General features: G+C 42.4%; 1 protein-coding gene across 4 annotated transcripts in view; it reads right to left on the bottom strand.

The window, feature by feature from the left end:
- LOC134641727 (latent-transforming growth factor beta-binding protein 4-like) overlaps nucleotides 1–18,239 on the bottom strand; it is an 80,447-nt gene that overhangs the window by 38,998 nt on the left and 23,210 nt on the right. For all 4 annotated transcript variants that reach the window (XM_063494246.1, XM_063494247.1, XM_063494248.1 and 1 more), the window contains exons 4-7: nucleotides 16,695–16,918; nucleotides 10,244–10,453; nucleotides 934–1,179; nucleotides 534–607 (exon numbers count right to left, since the gene is read on the bottom strand). In XM_063494246.1, coding sequence (XP_063350316.1) covers nucleotides 534–607; nucleotides 934–1,179; nucleotides 10,244–10,453; nucleotides 16,695–16,918 — 754 coding nt within the window. The remainder of the gene's footprint in view (nucleotides 1–533; nucleotides 608–933; nucleotides 1,180–10,243; nucleotides 10,454–16,694; nucleotides 16,919–18,239) is intronic.

Raw genomic sequence — 18,239 nt, 5'->3', positions numbered from 1 at the left:
TTTTTTTTAAATAACTAAAGAATTCTATATTTAAGAAAACAATTGTTTCAAATAAAATCAAAGATTTAAATTATAAAAAATAAATTATATATAGATATAATATAATTATTATTAATTATTAAAAATGTAATAAAAGATCATTAAAAGATTTAAAAATTCCAATTGTAAAATTTAGAGATTATTCATAACATGTAAAATATTAAATCTAAGAACATAACAAAAGAATATGTGGAAATATAAAAATATGTAAAAACATAAACATAACATGACATAAATGCAAAAACTGAATATTAATGTTTATGAAATATCTACAAAATAAAAAGATTGTAAAACCTCGATGACTGTGAGAGAATATTATTTAAATGCCTGTGGCCAGTAATAAATAAAGATATTTACAAAACTATAAGAATGTAAAAATAAAAAAACCTGAAACAACTGTTCTTTGTTTTATCAACAGCTTGAACAAAAAGTTTATCATCACATGATGACTGACAGTTTAATCGTCCAATCAGAGGAGCTGTTAATGTTCTTACCTTCACCTGGTGGACCTTCACGTTGGCCTCAGGGGGGTGCTGAACTCTGACCTTCACCATGGGCCCGCTGGGGGCTGCACGTGAGTGTGAACATTAAAGGATAACTGCAGTGAGGCACCATTCACAATAGCAACAAATTACCAATGGAAGCCCGAAGCTGCCAAAAATGTATCAAATAAATGACCAATGACAAACGAATAAAGATATTATTACATATAAACATAATAATGTCAGAACAAAACTGAGCAAACTATAACCGAAATAAATAAAAATCTGTAAAATATTGAGATATCAAGAAATATTTTTAAAAATTCTATATTTCAAAACTCCAAAGAGTTACACAAAAAATGTCACAGCCACCCACAGACACAGTTGGGGTTAAAGGTCACAGGTCGCTTACCTCCAGCAGTCATCGTCTCTGCGTCCCGTCCTAGCGGCAGCAGGAACTCGGACCGAACCAGCTCCTGATTGGATGCCATGGCAGAGAGGAGAACGGGCTTGACGATCTCATTGGTGGAGAAGGCTGCAGAGGAGTCTGTGGGTGTGACGGGGATCTGGCAGAACTTCCCGGTGAAGTTTGGCGGGCACAGGCATCGGTCCTTCTGCAGACAGACTCCGCCGTTCTTACAGAGCAGAGGACAGAGGACTGCGGGAGGCAAACAAACCTGCTTACTTCTCTATTCAGTAAATAAATACAATCACAGGTTCATGATTCCTGTAAGCTGTTTACAGAACAACAGCAGTAAAATCTGTCAAATTAGGAAGAGCTCACACACAGGCTAAGGATCGAAATAAAAAATAAAGTACCAAAAGCTTCAGTTCCTTTAATGTACAGCAGAGGCAGCAGTGAGTCAGTCCCCATAGACTCCCATGTTAAAATAACACCTCTACGCTGGGAGGATGCTTGTATTAATTGTATTAAAGCTTAAAGTTGAATTCTTGGGGGCGTGGCCTCTTTGCCCAAGGTGGATGGTGACACAGGTGGCTGTAGCTGCTTGCTGTCTGCTAGGCTTCACCTGAGCTGGACCTCTGGACTATGTTTGTGCTGTTGGAGCTTTTTGGAGCATCTTTAATGACATCATCTGACCAATAATATGAAATAATTCATCATTTTCTACATCAGTCTTTGATTACTGAAGTAACCAGGAGACAGAAAAAGTTTCCAGAAGAAATCCGATCGTGTGTGAGTTTAATGAGCCTGCTGCTCTCCTGGGGGTACCATCTGGACCAATCTGGGAACAACAGAAGAAGCATTTTAAGAAATGATTGGTGATATGTGGGTCTGAACAAAGCTAACTGCTACGATGGGATAGCAGGCTCCACCCACTTCCTGCATGCTTTACGAGCTCAGCCTCAGGACGCTGGTGTACAGTTACCCAGAGTTCAGCTGCTGCTAATTAACTGATACACAAAGGCCTTAGCACTGCAGCCATGACCTTTCTGGTCTTCAACCTGCCAGTTTGAGTCTAAACACCAAAGCTAGTCCTGTTCCCTCCCCACAAAAACACAAATGCCATTGCTCTGTGATCTGACAAAGTTATTGCTGGGGGTAATTCTGCACTTACAGCTGTAATTCAGGCACCCGACACTGTCATCCCTGTTTGATGAGTTCAGGTTTAAAAACAGACATCGGTAGATGAAGAATATTTCCTGTGACTTTGTTTCATATGTTCAGTTTCTTTCTTTTTAACTGTAAACACTGAATGGTTATTTTCAACTCATTTGCAGTATTGGAAATTAAGACTTCTTCAACATAACCTTTTATAACCCACAGGCAGTACCTTTTCAGCCCACCGGGGGGAGTCTAGCGCTAAAACATAGACGACATAAAAGATGAATGTTGTTACTGTGACGTCAAGTCCTGTTCTGAAGTTAAGCGTTTTCGCCATTTACAGTGTTTTGACGAGTGAGGGGAAGCTCTGACCTCTTTTCTGGCACTTAAAATGAGCAAAATTTCAAAAATGGACTTCCTGTTTTATTGTATATAACCTGCGATGACTGAGCTCATAAACCCATCAGGAAAATGTTTACAGAGCTCGGGGCTGGGGCTGTTTTTCCATAGGCTTGCAGAGGAACTCTTGAATCGGATCAAACTCGTGTTTGAACTTCAGTAAAAAGATGAACGACTTCCACTGCTGACGCTCCGTGTGTGTCCGTGTCCACGCCCTCACAGTGTGCGTGTAGTCCTGTTTGTTGATGTTACTCTATCACACACACACACACACACACACACACACTGCACTGCTGCGTGTGTGTTGCTGTAAACACAGTTATCATGCTGGACATCAAACCACAGATGGACCACATCAGCACAAACACACTCGGAGAGTTTGGACGACGTTCCTGGGGCGAAGCTGAGAAAAGACAGAGCGAGTGTGGGGGATTACACTGATGAAATACTGTAAACACTGAAAAACTGACAGAGAGAATAAACAGAGACAAACATGAAAAATCTATGAGATGAACTTTGATTTTGCCCGTCCCCATTGGCCAACGTCTGGAAGCCTGCCGAGAGGCAGCACCTGGAGGCTTTGAGCTGTAGCTGTACTTCATCCTGTGTCTGTGTGGAAGTTTAAAAAATGTAGTGTGCCAAGTATTCACAGCTTCGGGCTCACATTTCATATCTTTAACGAATGATCTGAAACTCTGGTCAGGTTTAATCTGAAAATCTGAACGGATAGTCACAAAACATCATCAAACACACTCCAACCCAAAGCCACAAAAGAACAAAGACTAACACTGATTTAGTTTAGCTCACACACAGCACTGCAGCTCACTAATGACTCAGTCACACTAAGATAAACATGAGAGAGTCACCTCCTGAAGACTAGTGAAAGTTGGTGTGTGCCCAGTCATTGCATGGAATATTTTCAAATCAAATCAAATCACTTTTACTGTCACATAGAGCTGGGCGATATAAGATTTCTTCATATCACGATATGTTTTTTTCATTTCAGGCGATAACGATATATATCACAATATAAGCCAAATAACTATATTTGTAAGATTTAAATGTGCCGTTGCTCACAAGTAAAATGTGAAATAATCAGCAGCTTGTTTTGATTTAAATATTTATTTCCCATAATAAGTTCAACAGGGTAGATGTACTTAAGGAACATGAGACTTCAGTTTCAGATAAATAAAGGCAAATATTGCAAACTACACAAAACGCAGCCGCTAAAGCGTTTAAGTTTCAAAATAGAACAAACAAAACAGACTACTAAATTGTCAATTCCACTTAGAAACAAAATTTTAATTCTAAAAATAAATCTTAGTTTGTTTTACAGAAGAACAGACAAAATTGACTAACTTTTGTCAATATCAAATAAACTGAGAACTAAAAGGAAATTCTCAATCTCTCCTTGTTGTATAGCTTAGCTTTTCAAACAGTTTTAACAGTGACTTTAGTCTGACAAAAGCTGAATGACGAATTAGCGCTTTCAGTCAGAGATTGAGCATGCACCGGTTTATTGTATTTCCAGACTTGCTTTCGGCACAATTTACAGTGCGCGCTACCCTGTTTTTTGTCAGACTTGAAATAGCCGAAATACCTTCACACTACGGAACTTCTATGGCCCTTCCGTTCGACAATCTCTCCGGCATTGGAACCATCATTGTTTTTTCTTCGGTAACCTTCGCTCACGCTCTCGGTTGATTTTTCTCTAGTCGGCAAACTCATTTCCTTCATTACCTGGGCAGCCCGGCTGCAAAAACAAATACACATGTGCGGCTTGGCACTTGTGCTGTACGTAACAAGTCACGTGACGTGACGCTGCGGCTGTGATTGGTTCGGCTCTGCGCTACTTAATTTGGATTGGCTGGGTTTTTTTTTTAAGAGGACAAGAGAGATGAGGCCTATCGCAATAGTTTAATTTTTCTATCGAGAAAAAGTTATTTCGCAATACATATCGTTATCGTTCTATCGCCCAGCTCTACTGTCACATCATATGTTTTGGTACACTGCTCCAGCACATGTGAGTGCAAGCTTTACAAACAACAGAGGTGTGCAAAACACAAGAAACATAAGAAACAACAAAATATAAGAGCAGGAATGTGAGAATTTTAAGGATAAATATATGTACAAATATAAGAATTCACTCAGCAACCATTTGGAAGCAGTTGAATTGACCAACCTGGACTGACTGAGACAGACAGACTGACTCCATCTTAGTCCCTTTTTATCAGCGTGTCGATGACCCAAAGTCATTATCCGGTCTTTAAGTGATGACGTATAAATCCTGCTTCCGGGTCCAAACTACTCTGCGTTTATTAAGGCTGTTGTGTTTTTCACATGTTTTAATGCTTTGTATCTTGTTCTATTGAATCTGAACAAGCCCCTAAAAACAGTCAGTGATCACTGTCGGCCTCTCTGTTCATTTTAAAGCTCAGTTTTTAAACCTTCCGATGTAACTGCAGCCCAGCCCATGCAGCAGTATATTAATGACTAACCTCGTATTGTGGATGGATTATTTCAGTTGTTCTCCTGACTGAAGTTTGGTCCGTTTACAGCATCCTGCCATGCGATTGCATTTGTCCCTAACCATCGGGAAGCCTCACGTTAACTTTTATCGAGGGGAAAAAAGTTAGTGTTCATCCTCCAGCTTCACTGTGTTTGTGCTATGCTAACATAGCTGTGTAGCTAGCCACCATGTAGCACACCATTATATACCAGCTAGTCCAACTTCAGTAACCCTACAAACGTCACTGCTGTTTAGTTTTCTGTCTTCATTTATGTTGGAAGTGATAGCAGAGCTGTACGTTTGAATTCTTTCAGAAATCTCTCAGTCAGAACATGCTATATCATGTTTAGATGGAAGCTAGCGAGCTAACTTCCTGCTAACTTCTAAATCTGTTAAACTTCATAAATTCTGTTTTCGTGGATGCCTGGATGTTAAACTTTATTGTTACACCTGGTAAAGCAGCAACCCTGATGCAGACCTGGTCAAAGCACCAATTTGAAAGGCAACAAGATCACAAGTTCACCACACGTGGTTGCAGTAACTGTGGTTGTGCCGTTGCCTACAAACACTATTTAGCATCCCTGTGTGAGTGTAACATTCACGGTCACTGGTGTCTTTACAGGTTTTAAGGAGGTTACCCACAGAACCTTTACGTCTAACGCAAAGCGCATATCTCCGTGTTTTTCAGTTATGGAAACTCGGTACATTTACCCTCAGATAGGACTTCAAAACCAGGAGCTTTCTAAAAATGTTGCACTTATGATGTAAATGTGAAAAAAGAAGGAAGAAAACAACAATAGCATGTGTGGTTTCCTGCCACACCGCAGTGACCGTGACCGTCACCTCCCACAGCTCACACTCAGCTTGTTTTTTCCTGACCCGCAATCCGAATTTATCACTGAACAACAGATACGACTGAGAGACGCAGCAAACTGCACATGCACAAGCTCTCCCTGACAGTTCAGCAGCTAATTAATTTAGTCAGCTCCTGCTAGCCTGGTAGATTTACTTGAAGAAGTGTGATTAAAAGTAGCTGAAGAATCTGCCAGCCCCCACCCGTGGATGTGCAGACAGCCGTCATCGGGTTATTGGGATATGGAGGAAAAACTTCAAAACGTTAAGAGGAAGATTTTCTCCTCTTTATGGAGGCTTTTGTTGCTTTCTGTTTTGGTTACCCAGTTACAGTCCAGTTCCTGTAATAGACTTAAATTACCCGAACCCCACAAGGAATACATTATCCCCCACCTCGCTCTGTAATGTTAATCCTGTCCAAATGGAATCGACATCCATGCTAGCAGCTCTGAGAAGCTGCTCTGAAATGTTAATATTTAGTTTATTTAGTAGAATTTCTATTGCTTTGGTTTGTATGTTTTGACAGATAACATCTCCCATGATTTCCTTTACATTCGTGTGCTTCTCTGTTTTGATTGTTAGTCTGTATGTAAAGCGAGAGAGGCTGATGGGGGGAACAGCTGTTTGGACAGGGGGATTAACCTCTGACCCTATGATGTCACCACCTCCTCCCTTGTATTTGTGTGTGTTTGTGTGTGTTGCTGTCCAGTCTTACCTCACTGCTTATTTAAACATTCACACATCACCAGCAAAATATCCTGGGCACATATGTGTGTGTGTGTGCGTGTGTGTGCGTGTGCGTGTTCCTGTCTAGCTATCTTTGTGAGGACCGAAATCTGCATTCTACTATACTTGTGAGAACCAACAGTCACTTGTGAGGACACACTCACCGGTCCTCACAAGTTTGAAAATGTGGTTTTAGTGTCAGGGTTACAATTAGGTTATGGTTAGGTTTAGGGTAAGGGTTAGGCATTCATTTCTCATGGTTAGGGTAAGGAGCTAGGGAAACCATTATGTCAATGAAGGTCCTCACTAAGATAGCTGAACAGGGCTGTGTGTGTGTGTGTGTGTGTGTGTGTGTGTGTGTGTGTGTGTGTGTGTGTGTGTGTGTGTGTGTGTTACTGATGTTGTGAGGACAAAGAGCTGTAGTCCACATACTGAGGACTTGACATCGTTATGACGACAAAAAGCAAAGCCCCCCCCCCCCGTGACATAAGCGTTATATTGCTTGATTAAGACTTGGCTGAAAGTCACCATCAGGTTGGCTCTCCAACAAACTAAGTTACTATGATGTCCTCTGAAACACAGGGACGTGCGATGGGGCTATTTTTATGATCAATGAAAGCCATATGTCAGTGGTCACTCTTCTCCCTCTGCCCCTCTGATTCCTCTCCTTCTCTCCAGATGTAGCACTTGTTGCACAAATATCCAGAAAACCAGCAAACAGCCATCGGTATTCATCAACATGAAAATACGATGGCGCAAACTCTTCAAACCATGAATGAGGGTAAAATGAAAAAATGTGGAAAACCCTTTTCTAAACCAAGGCCTTTAAATGCCTTTAAAGCATAAAACAGAGGTAGGCACAACCACATATCTGCAGGTGTACACCCCCCACCACCTCCTGCTCTGCGGAGGAGGATTTATGGTTTACTGACCTACAAATAGTCACAGACAGCTATCGCTGTTAACCTTTACTGCAAGCAGACTGCCACTTCCTGAGTTTAGTGTTTGAGGCAGCAGCTCTTTCTAAGAAATTTAGGTATGGTGCTGAAAGTTGTCAGGGAAAAAAATGCCTCAAAACTTTTTGATCCACTATGTAAACACCTGGAAAGAAATCATGCTTGGTTAAAAAATAAATAAATAAATAAAATCAAGAGCAAACACTTTCCACCCCTCAAGACAGTGTGGAGAGAATAAAGGAATAAACAATAATGCTGAACTTTAAACGCTTTTTCTAGACTGGTGAGATGAAAACTGGTGATGTTAGCCATGTAACAACAGCTTATTACGTGAGCGAACTGATACAATTTACTGCAAACAGACTCCTGGTCTCTTTTTCTAGTTTTGTAGTTCAGAAAATATGGATGACTACAATCAAAGTATTGTCATTTTCTAATTTTGAGTCAGTCGCGCTCTGCAGGAATCTTGAGTATCTCATACAAAGGGCACCTGACTCTTGGGATCTGATAATCAGCAGATCGTGCTACTCTTACACAGACACCACTCCAGCGTTCACGACCTTTGCCTTAATAGCAGAGCATCTGCCCAAAGAGCTCATTACATAAACAGGCTAATCTCAAACTAGAAAACATCCAAGTATGAACTTAATTACCGTTTGGTATTCAAATGGAGAGCAACCATCACCAGCACCACGCTCAGTTTCACCGAAAAGAACAAAAAAGGAAACATCGGGGTAACTTTGCACTGCTGGAGACAGTGAAGTCAATAAATGATGGTGCTGAACTTCTAATAATGTTTACACTGATAAAATGAAAGCTGATAATGCTATTGCATCAGCAGCCTGAAGAGGGAGCCAATGAGCCATTTGTTAAGACTGAAAACAATCAATTTATGGGATTAGCTCAATCAAAGCTTCAAAACTAACTGCCAAACAGTTAAATTAATACTGTAAATACTGCATTTTCTCTTTGTGTAATACCGGCTCAGATGAGGCCTTAAGCTTGTTGGTAAAATGCTGCCCCCTGCTGGGGAAAGTTTTAAAAAGTGCTCAATTTAAGTTCGCAGATTATCTGGTAACATGTAGCTTCCACTCCTGAGGGTTTTTAAAGGTCTGACTATGGAACAGAATATTGAAATGTTTAATTTTCGATTAGTTTTGACCCTTTTCAGATCGTTCTGCTGTGAAATTTGGGATGAATTAAGATAAGCACTCAGCTTATCTCAGTGTGAGTTTGACTTCCAGTTCAAAGCCTTTTTTGTGGGGCTTTTCTGATCGAAGCAGATTAAATATGAATCAGGGTAATTGCGATACAATTACAGTTGGAAATAATGTAACGAGTGATTGGTGATTAGATAAAATGCTGGTTTGTGTTTCGACCCACTAATTAAGTTTAAATTAAACAGTGCTGGACGCTCTGTGCTTCCTGCGAGAGTCCTGAGCTGTTTGACAGCTCCGACTCGCTGCCAGCAGGAACGATTAACACTCACTGACCCGGGATCAGATCAGACTATACAACTATTCACTGGCTGGGCTTCAGCCTCCCAACTCTGCCAACCATCAAAGAGCTGCAGGTCACATGACTCAGCTGGAGCAGCTTCACACGTGAAGCCTCATTGAGAGCGTGAAGATCAAATGTTCAGCGCAGGAGTTATTATCTCTGACGGGCTGGAATTTTCTCGAGCTCATTCTCTATAAATTTTGGTGTAAATCTCAGGTTTGAGCCTCTCATGTTACCTCAGATTCAAGTCCAAGAGTCCAATATCCGACTTTAGCAAAGTAAATCTAGGCAGAGATCATCTGACAACACTTACAGTAATTCATAAAGAATGTCCAGATTCCTCAAACAAAGAAGAAGAAGAAAAAACCCCAGCAGCATTAAGATAATAAAACGCTCCTCGCTATTTATGGGCAACAAAACACAAAAACGGATGATACTGCCAGCAGTGGTGGACTCGGCTGGGACAGGAGAATTAAGCAGACCCATTAACAAAAGCTGCAGTTCCTTTAACATCCACAAGAGGCTGGTGTCAGCAGTGAGTCAGTCCCCATAGACTCCCATTCAAAACTTTACAGCAAAACTAAACATGTTTACAGCCTGATGCACAATCTGTTAGGTGTGTAGATAATTTTGCCTTCATCACAACTGTACACAAAAAAATGTTTTTATAGCTCACCTGTTTAAACTGTATTAAGGCTTAAAGTTTGTATTATTGGGGGCTCTTTGACTGACATGTGGCTGAGGCTGTTAGCGGTCTGCTCGGCTTCACCTCAGCTAACTGGAGTCCCTGAACTGGACCTTTGAAAAATGCGTTTTCATGACGTGTTCAGGGACATGAACGGGAAATTCTACGTCTCAATTAAAACAAGGTTGCGTGGTCTCACAGCACCATCTTGTGGTCTGAACTGGGATTACATCAAGACCAGCTGGCCCTAGCTCGACTTCAGCTGAGATCTCTTCAACACAATACACGGATGTCGTGGACATAAAAGTGTGCTCACATCCTGCTGATCGCTTCACATCGCTTCATACTGGAAGCTTTACACCAACTTCCAGCAGGAATTTAAATTTGAAGCAGATTTAAGACAAGCTGCACAAACCTGCACGTGTGCATTATTTACTGCACGCAAACATGGCAGTGAACCCGACACCGTCCCTCTCTGTGACAGAGTTATTTATTCACATGCAGGTCTTTAAAGTTAAAGCTTCAACTCACAGACTCTGAAGCCTGGTCCGTGAGAGCCATCTCTCCTTCCTCCTCCTTCGCCGCCGCTGTACAGTGTCGTCACGTTGCCTCTCTCGCAGTAGTTGACACATCGGTCCTGGCTACAGCGCACCTTGCAGATGGTCGGCGTGAACATCACCTGGATCGTCTCTACTCCTCCCCCTCCTCTCACTCCTCCTCCTCCTGCTGTCTGTCCATCGGCTGGCAGAAGAGAGGTGAAGAAGAAGATGAAGGAGCAGGACAGTGACAGGAAACAGCAGAGTCGCCGCATGTCGAGTGTTTGGAGTCAGAGTTTGCGAGCGTGCTGCATCGCCAAAAAACTCCCAAACCTCGGCGCTCTGGCTCTGCCCCGCTTTCTCTCTTTCTTGCTCTGTGGTGGAGTGCGAACGAGCGTCGCAGGAAAAAAAGGAGGGAAGGAAGGAAGAAGAAAACACGTTTCCCCCCTCCCCTCTCCCAGTTCGGTTTTTCCCTAAACACTCCTGAGTGAGAGCGAGCGAGCAGCAGAGAGAGAGAGGGGAGAGAGATAATTGAAAGCAGTGTGCAGGACTGGGCTCTGATCCAAACAAAATGTTTAGCGGGGATCTGGTCCATCAGTCCACACTGAGAGAGCAAGCATTACTGTATCAATCTCTCTCCCCTCTTCACTCCTCCTCCTCTTCTTACTTTATTGGCCTTTTCTTCGGTACGAACAGAGGCCCTCTATCTCTGCACACAGTTTCATAACCCACTGCAGAACACTGGAGGATGTCACGGTGGTGATGCAACCCCGGTTTTGGGTTTCTGGGGGTCAAATTCACCAAAAGTCTTAAAGTGGCTCCACGGTGCAGAGTTTGAGGGAGAGCCTGAACTTTAAACCGACAGAATCCGATCATTTCCTCCACCTGTGAACGCAACACTGACCAACACTGACCTTTGACGCTGATACCATGCCAACGTGACCCAGCATTCAGTGTGTTTTTGCTCTGTGTTTTGTCTCCATCAGCCTCCAACGGAGGCCCAGCACATCCATTCACAGTGTAAAAGATGGATGTCACATGACGAGCGTTTTTGCCGTCGCCATTTTGGTGTTTTGAAACCAGATGTGTCAAACGAGGATCGGAGATTCCATTGAAACTGCACACCTGGTGTCACAATCCTCCCCTACTTTATGATTATTTGCTGACTTTTGCTGGAGTCAGCAAATTATTTTGCTTTCCTCTTTTCTATTGCTGGAGGTTTCTTCCTGTTTAAAAGGAGTTTTTCCTTCCCACTGTCGCCAAAGCGCTCGATCAAGGGGGTTGTCTTTGTACTATCGTAGGGTCTTTCCCTTACAATAAAAAGCGCCTTGAGACAACTGTTGTTGTGATTTGGCGCTGTATAAATATAAGTATTAAAGTGCACACTAAGCAGTGTGACTGGTTGGTTATACTGGGAAACCAGTGGAAACAGTCTGTTGTATTTCAGCTGTGTTAAACTGTCTGAGAGAAACCAAAGAACAAATCAAACATGCAAAGAGAAACTGCTTTGGACGAATAAGGGATCAAGTTGATCCTAAGGATCTATTTTTCTACCCTCCCTCTCTCTTTCTCTCTGAGCACTGAGGTCTGAGGGATATTTTCTGGAGATCTGATTGGTCAGTGGATCACGATTTCATGCCTGCTGATCTCTGATCAGCTTTAGAGCAGCTTCGCTCTGCAGGGTAAAGGCCTCTCAGCCAATGAGAGCTGAGACAGACTCCATCTGCTCTGAAACTATGAGCAGACAGTTATAAATAAAATCGTAGTATTTAATTATATATAATAATTATATATTGTTCGATTTTCTAACACTGTGACATGCACAGAGCTCACAGGAAGCTTCATCGCTCTCTTTTTTAATCAGTGACTTATTTACATGATACACTGGAACATCGCTCACCTTATCTTAATGACCTTGTAGTACCATATCACTCCATCAGAGCACTTTGCTCTCACACTGCAGGCTTACTTGTTGTTCGTAGAGTATTTAAAAGTAGAATGGGAGGCAGAGCCTTTTCGTCAGATCAGTGGTGCACGGCTGCTCATAGGGGGCCGTCTGATTGTTGGGTCTGCCTCACAGTATAAAGCACTTTGAGGTGAATATTATTGAGGTTCAGTGCTGTATAAATAAAACTGAACCACTGTTGGACTTCACAGGGTGACACTGCGCACTCCAAACCGGCCCCGTGTCACTGAACCAGTAACGGGGGCCCCAGCAGAGGTGAGGCTGTGGCTCTGGCTGGAATAGAGGCTGGTTGTTCCTGTGGGTGTTTTCCTATGAGCTCATGTCCTGACTGACAGACGGAGAGCTGCTGTAAGGCAGAAACAAAACAAGCAATATTATTATTGTTATTACAGCACCACCAGTTTCTTAAGGCTCCGCTCTCACCGCAGGAGTCAGCCTTCACAAATGCTCATAATGATCTGCTCTGTCACAGTTTAAGGAAATGGGAGCTGACGGCCGGCGTTTGATACCAGCGGGAGCTGCAGGTTTTATTCCTTTTAAAAAGTGAACAACAAAGGTGTGCAAAGGAGGATTTTGCAGCTCACCAACAGGTGCCAGCTAATATTTTTGTTAATGGTACATAACAAAACTCATAAACTCAGTTTTTTGGACCTGGGTTTGTTTTTATGTTGTCAACTGTTTTTTTAACTGATAATCTGACAACGATGGACAAACACACAAAAATTATGGATGCATGTGTTCCAGTCATCCTTAATAAAAGGACTCAGGTCAAGCCAAACTGGGAACATCTCAGAACCAGCTTCCACCAGAGCTATGAGAAAGCCTCCATCTGCAGCTTTCAGCCGTTCCTGCATGAACCGGGTTCTCCCCACAGCAGAACAAAGACAGGAACTGTTTACAGGTCTAATCACGGTGATCAGGCCCGGACTCTGACACCGCATTAACGCTGTCCTTATCTGAAGCGCACAATGAAAACATGGCTTCCAGCTCCATTAACACATGGTGGGTGGAAACAAACAGCGCATTCCTGCAGCGCATGGCTGATAGACGCGCGCCTTTTATCCATCAGCACCAACATATCGGCTCCGCTCAGGTTATTAGAGAAAATAATGATCCACACGTAGTGGTATGTGAGGCAAATACACAGTTACTCTTACTGTGCCCAAACATGATCGGGCATGTTAAGAGCGCTGTGATATCTGTAACACCACACCAGTGTTACACACCACAGACACACAGAATTTTCACTTTTTTATATTATTTTTTTTGGCATTTTAGCTTTTATTGGATAGAGAGAGGCAGGAAAACAGGGAAAGAGAGAGAGGAAGACATGCAGCAAAGGGTCGAACTGAAACCCAGGCCACTACATGCAGCACGTAGTTGCCTGCTCACCCACTGAGCTAATCTGGCACCCTTTTTATATGAAATTATATGAAAAAGCCAATATGGCAACCTTAGAGTGCAAAGGGTGCATCATAAAGAGTTGTTTGTATTTTACTTTAATTTATTTCAGAGTCAACCTCCACCAATTAACAAACTATTTAATATTTTTTTGATCAAGTTGGTTCCATTAATTGTTGAAACATTTAATTATTTATTAATGTATTTAATCAATTTATTTTTGCACTCATGGCCCTCAGTGTTTATTTTTGCTGCTGTTAGCTGTCATTAGCTGCAGTTAACTCCTGTTTGCCTCTGTTCTCTTTCTCTTTGATCCCTAGCTGGCGTTGGGTCTGGATCGACTCCTAAGCCCATACGCTGCTGTGGGTGTCAATGGTTGTCGAATTTCCTTCACAACTCGTTGCCATGCATGGCGATCGTTGGCGATTGTCCTGGCCTCATCGAGATTTATTCTGCCCCTGATGTCATCTTCGACCTGTTTTAGCCATGTTTTCTTCGGTGCCGTTCGGTGGATTCTCCACTGGGTGGGTCGTTTACGCCAGAGGAGTTGATGTGGTAGTCTGCTCGCATCCATTCGACACACATGGCCAAACCATCGCAATCGGCATTTTTGAATTTGCCCCTCGATTGGCGGTTGGTTGTCGCATCTCCGTCGCATGTCCTCGTTTCGAAGGCGGCCTCGAAGTGATGCTCGTAATATCTGTCGAAGGCAGCGCATCTGGAAAACTTTGTTGAGGTCCGCTTTGAGCACCGTCCACGTTTCAGATCCATACAGTAGAATCGGCAGGATCAGCGTCCGGAAAAGGCGGATTTTGGTCGAGATGGAAATATTGATTCGCTTCCACAAGCACCACTTTAGAGAAGTGAATGGTGCAGTTGCTTGACCTATTTGACTGTGGATCTCTGCTGTGGACGCGACCTTCCTTTGCTCGATCAGTGAGCCCAGGTATTTGAACTGCTGGACTTGTTCTATTTGGATACCGTTGAGGTAGACATTGGCAGGCGACCCATCTGTTGTCAACACCTTCGTCTTGTCAGTTTTTATCTTCAAGCTATATGACTCGGCGGCGTGTGCAATCTTATATAGAACATCCGTGGCTTCGGCGTCATCCTAGGCCAACATACTGCTGTCATCTGCAAACACAGGATCCGTCACAGTGCTATTTTCATCAAACTGGACTCCGCGTCTGCCCCTGAAGACTTTCCTCATGATGGCGTCGACTACGATGTTGAAGAGTAGTGGTGAGGCGACGTCTCCCTGGCGGACTCCAGTGCGGATGGTGAATTTAGTCGACAGTTCATTACAGATGCATATTTGGCTCGATGATCCATTGTAATTTTCCTGCAGGAGCTTAATGACTTTTGGTGGGATGTGCTCGGTCTCCAGCGCCATCCAAAGTGCTGGCCAATCGATGCAGTCAAATGCAGATCGAAAGTCAATAAAGACGATGACCATCCGTTTCCCACATCGAATTCGCTCCTCCATCACCTGGCGAATGCTGAATATCTGGTCACAGCACCCACAGTGTGGTCTGAAGCCGGCTTGCTCCTCGCGGCTCGTTTGTTGGCGATGTTTCTGCAGGCGTGGTTGAATTACTTTCATGAAGACTTTTCCAACAATCGAGAGCAGACTGATGCCACGATAGTTTTGGCATTCTCGGTTGTCACCTTTCTTGAAGACTGGGATAATGATGGCTTTCTTCCATGTTCTCTGAATCGTCTCCGTGAGCCAGATGTTTTGCAGAAGAAGGTGCACTCCTTGGAGAAGAACATCACTGCCAGCCTTAATCGATTCCACGGTGATTGCATCCACACCAGGTGCTTTACCAGTATTCAAAGTCCGGATGGCCGTCTTCACCTCTGCCAGGGTCGGTTCATCATCGGACATCGGGGTCTCTGGTGCCTCGATGGGTGGCGGTTCTGCTGGTGGCCCTTGTGGCGGGTCGTGATTGTACAGCGTCTCGAAGAACTCCTTCCAACGCTGTAGCCGCTCAGTCGATGATCGTACGAAGGTGCCATTGGCCTTTCGGATGTTGCCGTTTGTTGATTTGGTTTTTCCACTCAGGCGTCGGAGCGTTCGATAGTTTGCCTCTGTTAGCTGCTGTTAGCCTCTGGATGTAACTTTTTGGACTCCGATGCTTGTTTATCAGAGAGAAAATGTTAGCTTGTGACCAGCTGTAGTTGTTTACCCAGGTTGTCAGCTGTCTGGAGACGGGAGGGTCACATGTGTAATGTGCTGACAATAAATAATTTCAACAATATCAGGAATAAATAAACATGTTTATGTAAATTTTGGGATGTTAAAGCCCTGACTTCATTAGAAGGCTAGAGATGAGGAGGAAGACGATGCGGTGGAAGGAGGAATGAGAGAGAGCAGTGCATGAGCTGCAGAAAGATATAATCAGAAAGAAATTTTGAAAATATACACATAGAATGTTAAATGGCCATAAATAGTTTGAAAGAGCTTCTTGCAATCTGTGAATTAAAAGTAATTTATAAGGCTTACTACATATATGCCTGTTCTCTAGTGCCATGCATAAAATCCTATTAGGAGGCAATGTTCACCTCAGCTACTGTACTCAAGCTAAAGGTGCAATGTGCTGCTCCCATCTGATGTTAATGGATTAATTCTAATTTTATGAGAATGCATCAATTCATTGGAAGACCCAGTTATGCACTACACAAAGTACATCTATCAGTACAGTATTCTCTTTTTCTATTAAACAACAAAGAAATTGTTTACTGCACTGTTTTCAGACCATCAAACACATTTTAATAATAGACAGAGATACCTGAATATATACAAAACGTAGTTTTCAAACAATAACTTCATGTATTAAAGGGGGAAAAAAACTCTATCCTTTCCAAAGAGTGAAGTTAATAAATTCCCAGCTTAATAACGGAGGCAGTTACTTTTCACACAGGGCTATAAGGAGATTTTTTTCCCTTCATAAACAAAATCATCATTAAAAAACTGCATTTTGTATTTACCTGGGTTAGCTTTGTCTAATATTAAAACTGTTTGACAATATGAAACATGTAAGTGCAAAAAAACATTCAAATAACTGACATCACTGACCTGTCGGGGTGCTGAAATGGACGCTGTACTGCCCCTTCTGGGTGTGGAACGTCTTCACACTTGTTTTCAGCGAGGAGGATGAGGAAGCATTAAAAGGGGAGGTTGCACTGTGAACTTTATTCCTCTCCCTCTCAATGTGCGTCATCAGCAGGGCGGCCATCTTGTCACGTCTTCCTCCCTGTGACAGAGTCTTTCTCAGCAGCACTGCCTGGACCTCTCTCAGGCTATTACATACATTATATAACAGCGAACACATAATATGTAGTCAATAAACACAAAAATTACATAAACAAAAAATTTACTTTAAATATACACAAAAAACTATCAAGCACAATGTAGGAATATATGATTAGAATTTTACCATCAGACTAAATAACACTAACAGCTGAACAGTAATAACACTAACAGCTGACAAAGAATAACACTTATAGCTGAACAGGAATAGCACTAACAGCTGAACACAAACAGCTGAACAGTAATAGCACTGACAGCTGAAAAAGAATAACAATAACAGCTGAAAAGGAATAACAGTGACATCTGAAAAAGAATAACACTTATAGCTGAACAGGAATAACACTAACAGCTAAACAGTAATAACACTAACAGCTGAACAGTAATAACACTGACAGCTGAAAAAGAATAGCACTTACAGCTGAACAGGAATAACACTAACAGCTGAACAGTAATAACACTAACAGCTGAACAGTAATAACACTAACGGCTGAACAGTAATAACACTAACACCTGAACAGGAATAACACTAACGGCTGAACAGGAATAGCACTAACAGCTGAACACTAACAGCTGAACAGGAATAACACTAACAGCTAAACAGTAATAACACTAACAGCTGAACAGTAATAACACTGACAGCTGAAAAAGAATAGCACTTGCAGCTGAACAGGAATAACACTAACAGCTAAACAGCAACAACACTAACAGCTGAACAGGAATAGCACTAACAGCTGAACACTAACAGCTGAACAGGAATAGCACGAACAGCTGAACAGTAAAAACAATAAAAGCTGAACAGTAATAACACTAACACCTGAACAGCAACAACACTAACAGCTGAACAGGAATAGCACTAACAGCTGAACACTAACAGCTGAAAAGGAATAACACTAACAGCTGAACAGGAATAGCACTAACAGCTGAACAGTAATAACAATAAAAGCTGAACAGTAATAACACTAACAGCTGAACAGCAACAACACTAACAGCTGAACAGGAATAGCACTAACAGCTGAACACGAACAGCTGAACAGGAATAACACTAACAGCTGAACAGGAATAGCACTAACAGCTGAACACGAACAGCTGAACAGGAATAACACTAACAGCTGAACAGGAATAGCACTAACAGCTGAACACTAACAGCTGAACAGTAATAACACTAACAGCTGAACAGCAACAACACTAACTGCTGAACAGGAATAGCACTAACAGCTGAACACTAACAGCTGAACAGGAATAACACTAACAGCTGAACAGGAATAGCACTAACACCTGAACACTAACAGGTGAACAGGAATAACACTAACA

This window comes from Pelmatolapia mariae, linkage group LG14 (genome assembly GCF_036321145.2).
Source record: "Pelmatolapia mariae isolate MD_Pm_ZW linkage group LG14, Pm_UMD_F_2, whole genome shotgun sequence".
Lineage (NCBI taxonomy): Eukaryota > Metazoa > Chordata > Actinopteri > Cichliformes > Cichlidae > Pelmatolapia > Pelmatolapia mariae.
This window is presented reverse-complemented; position numbering and strand designations above follow the sequence as displayed.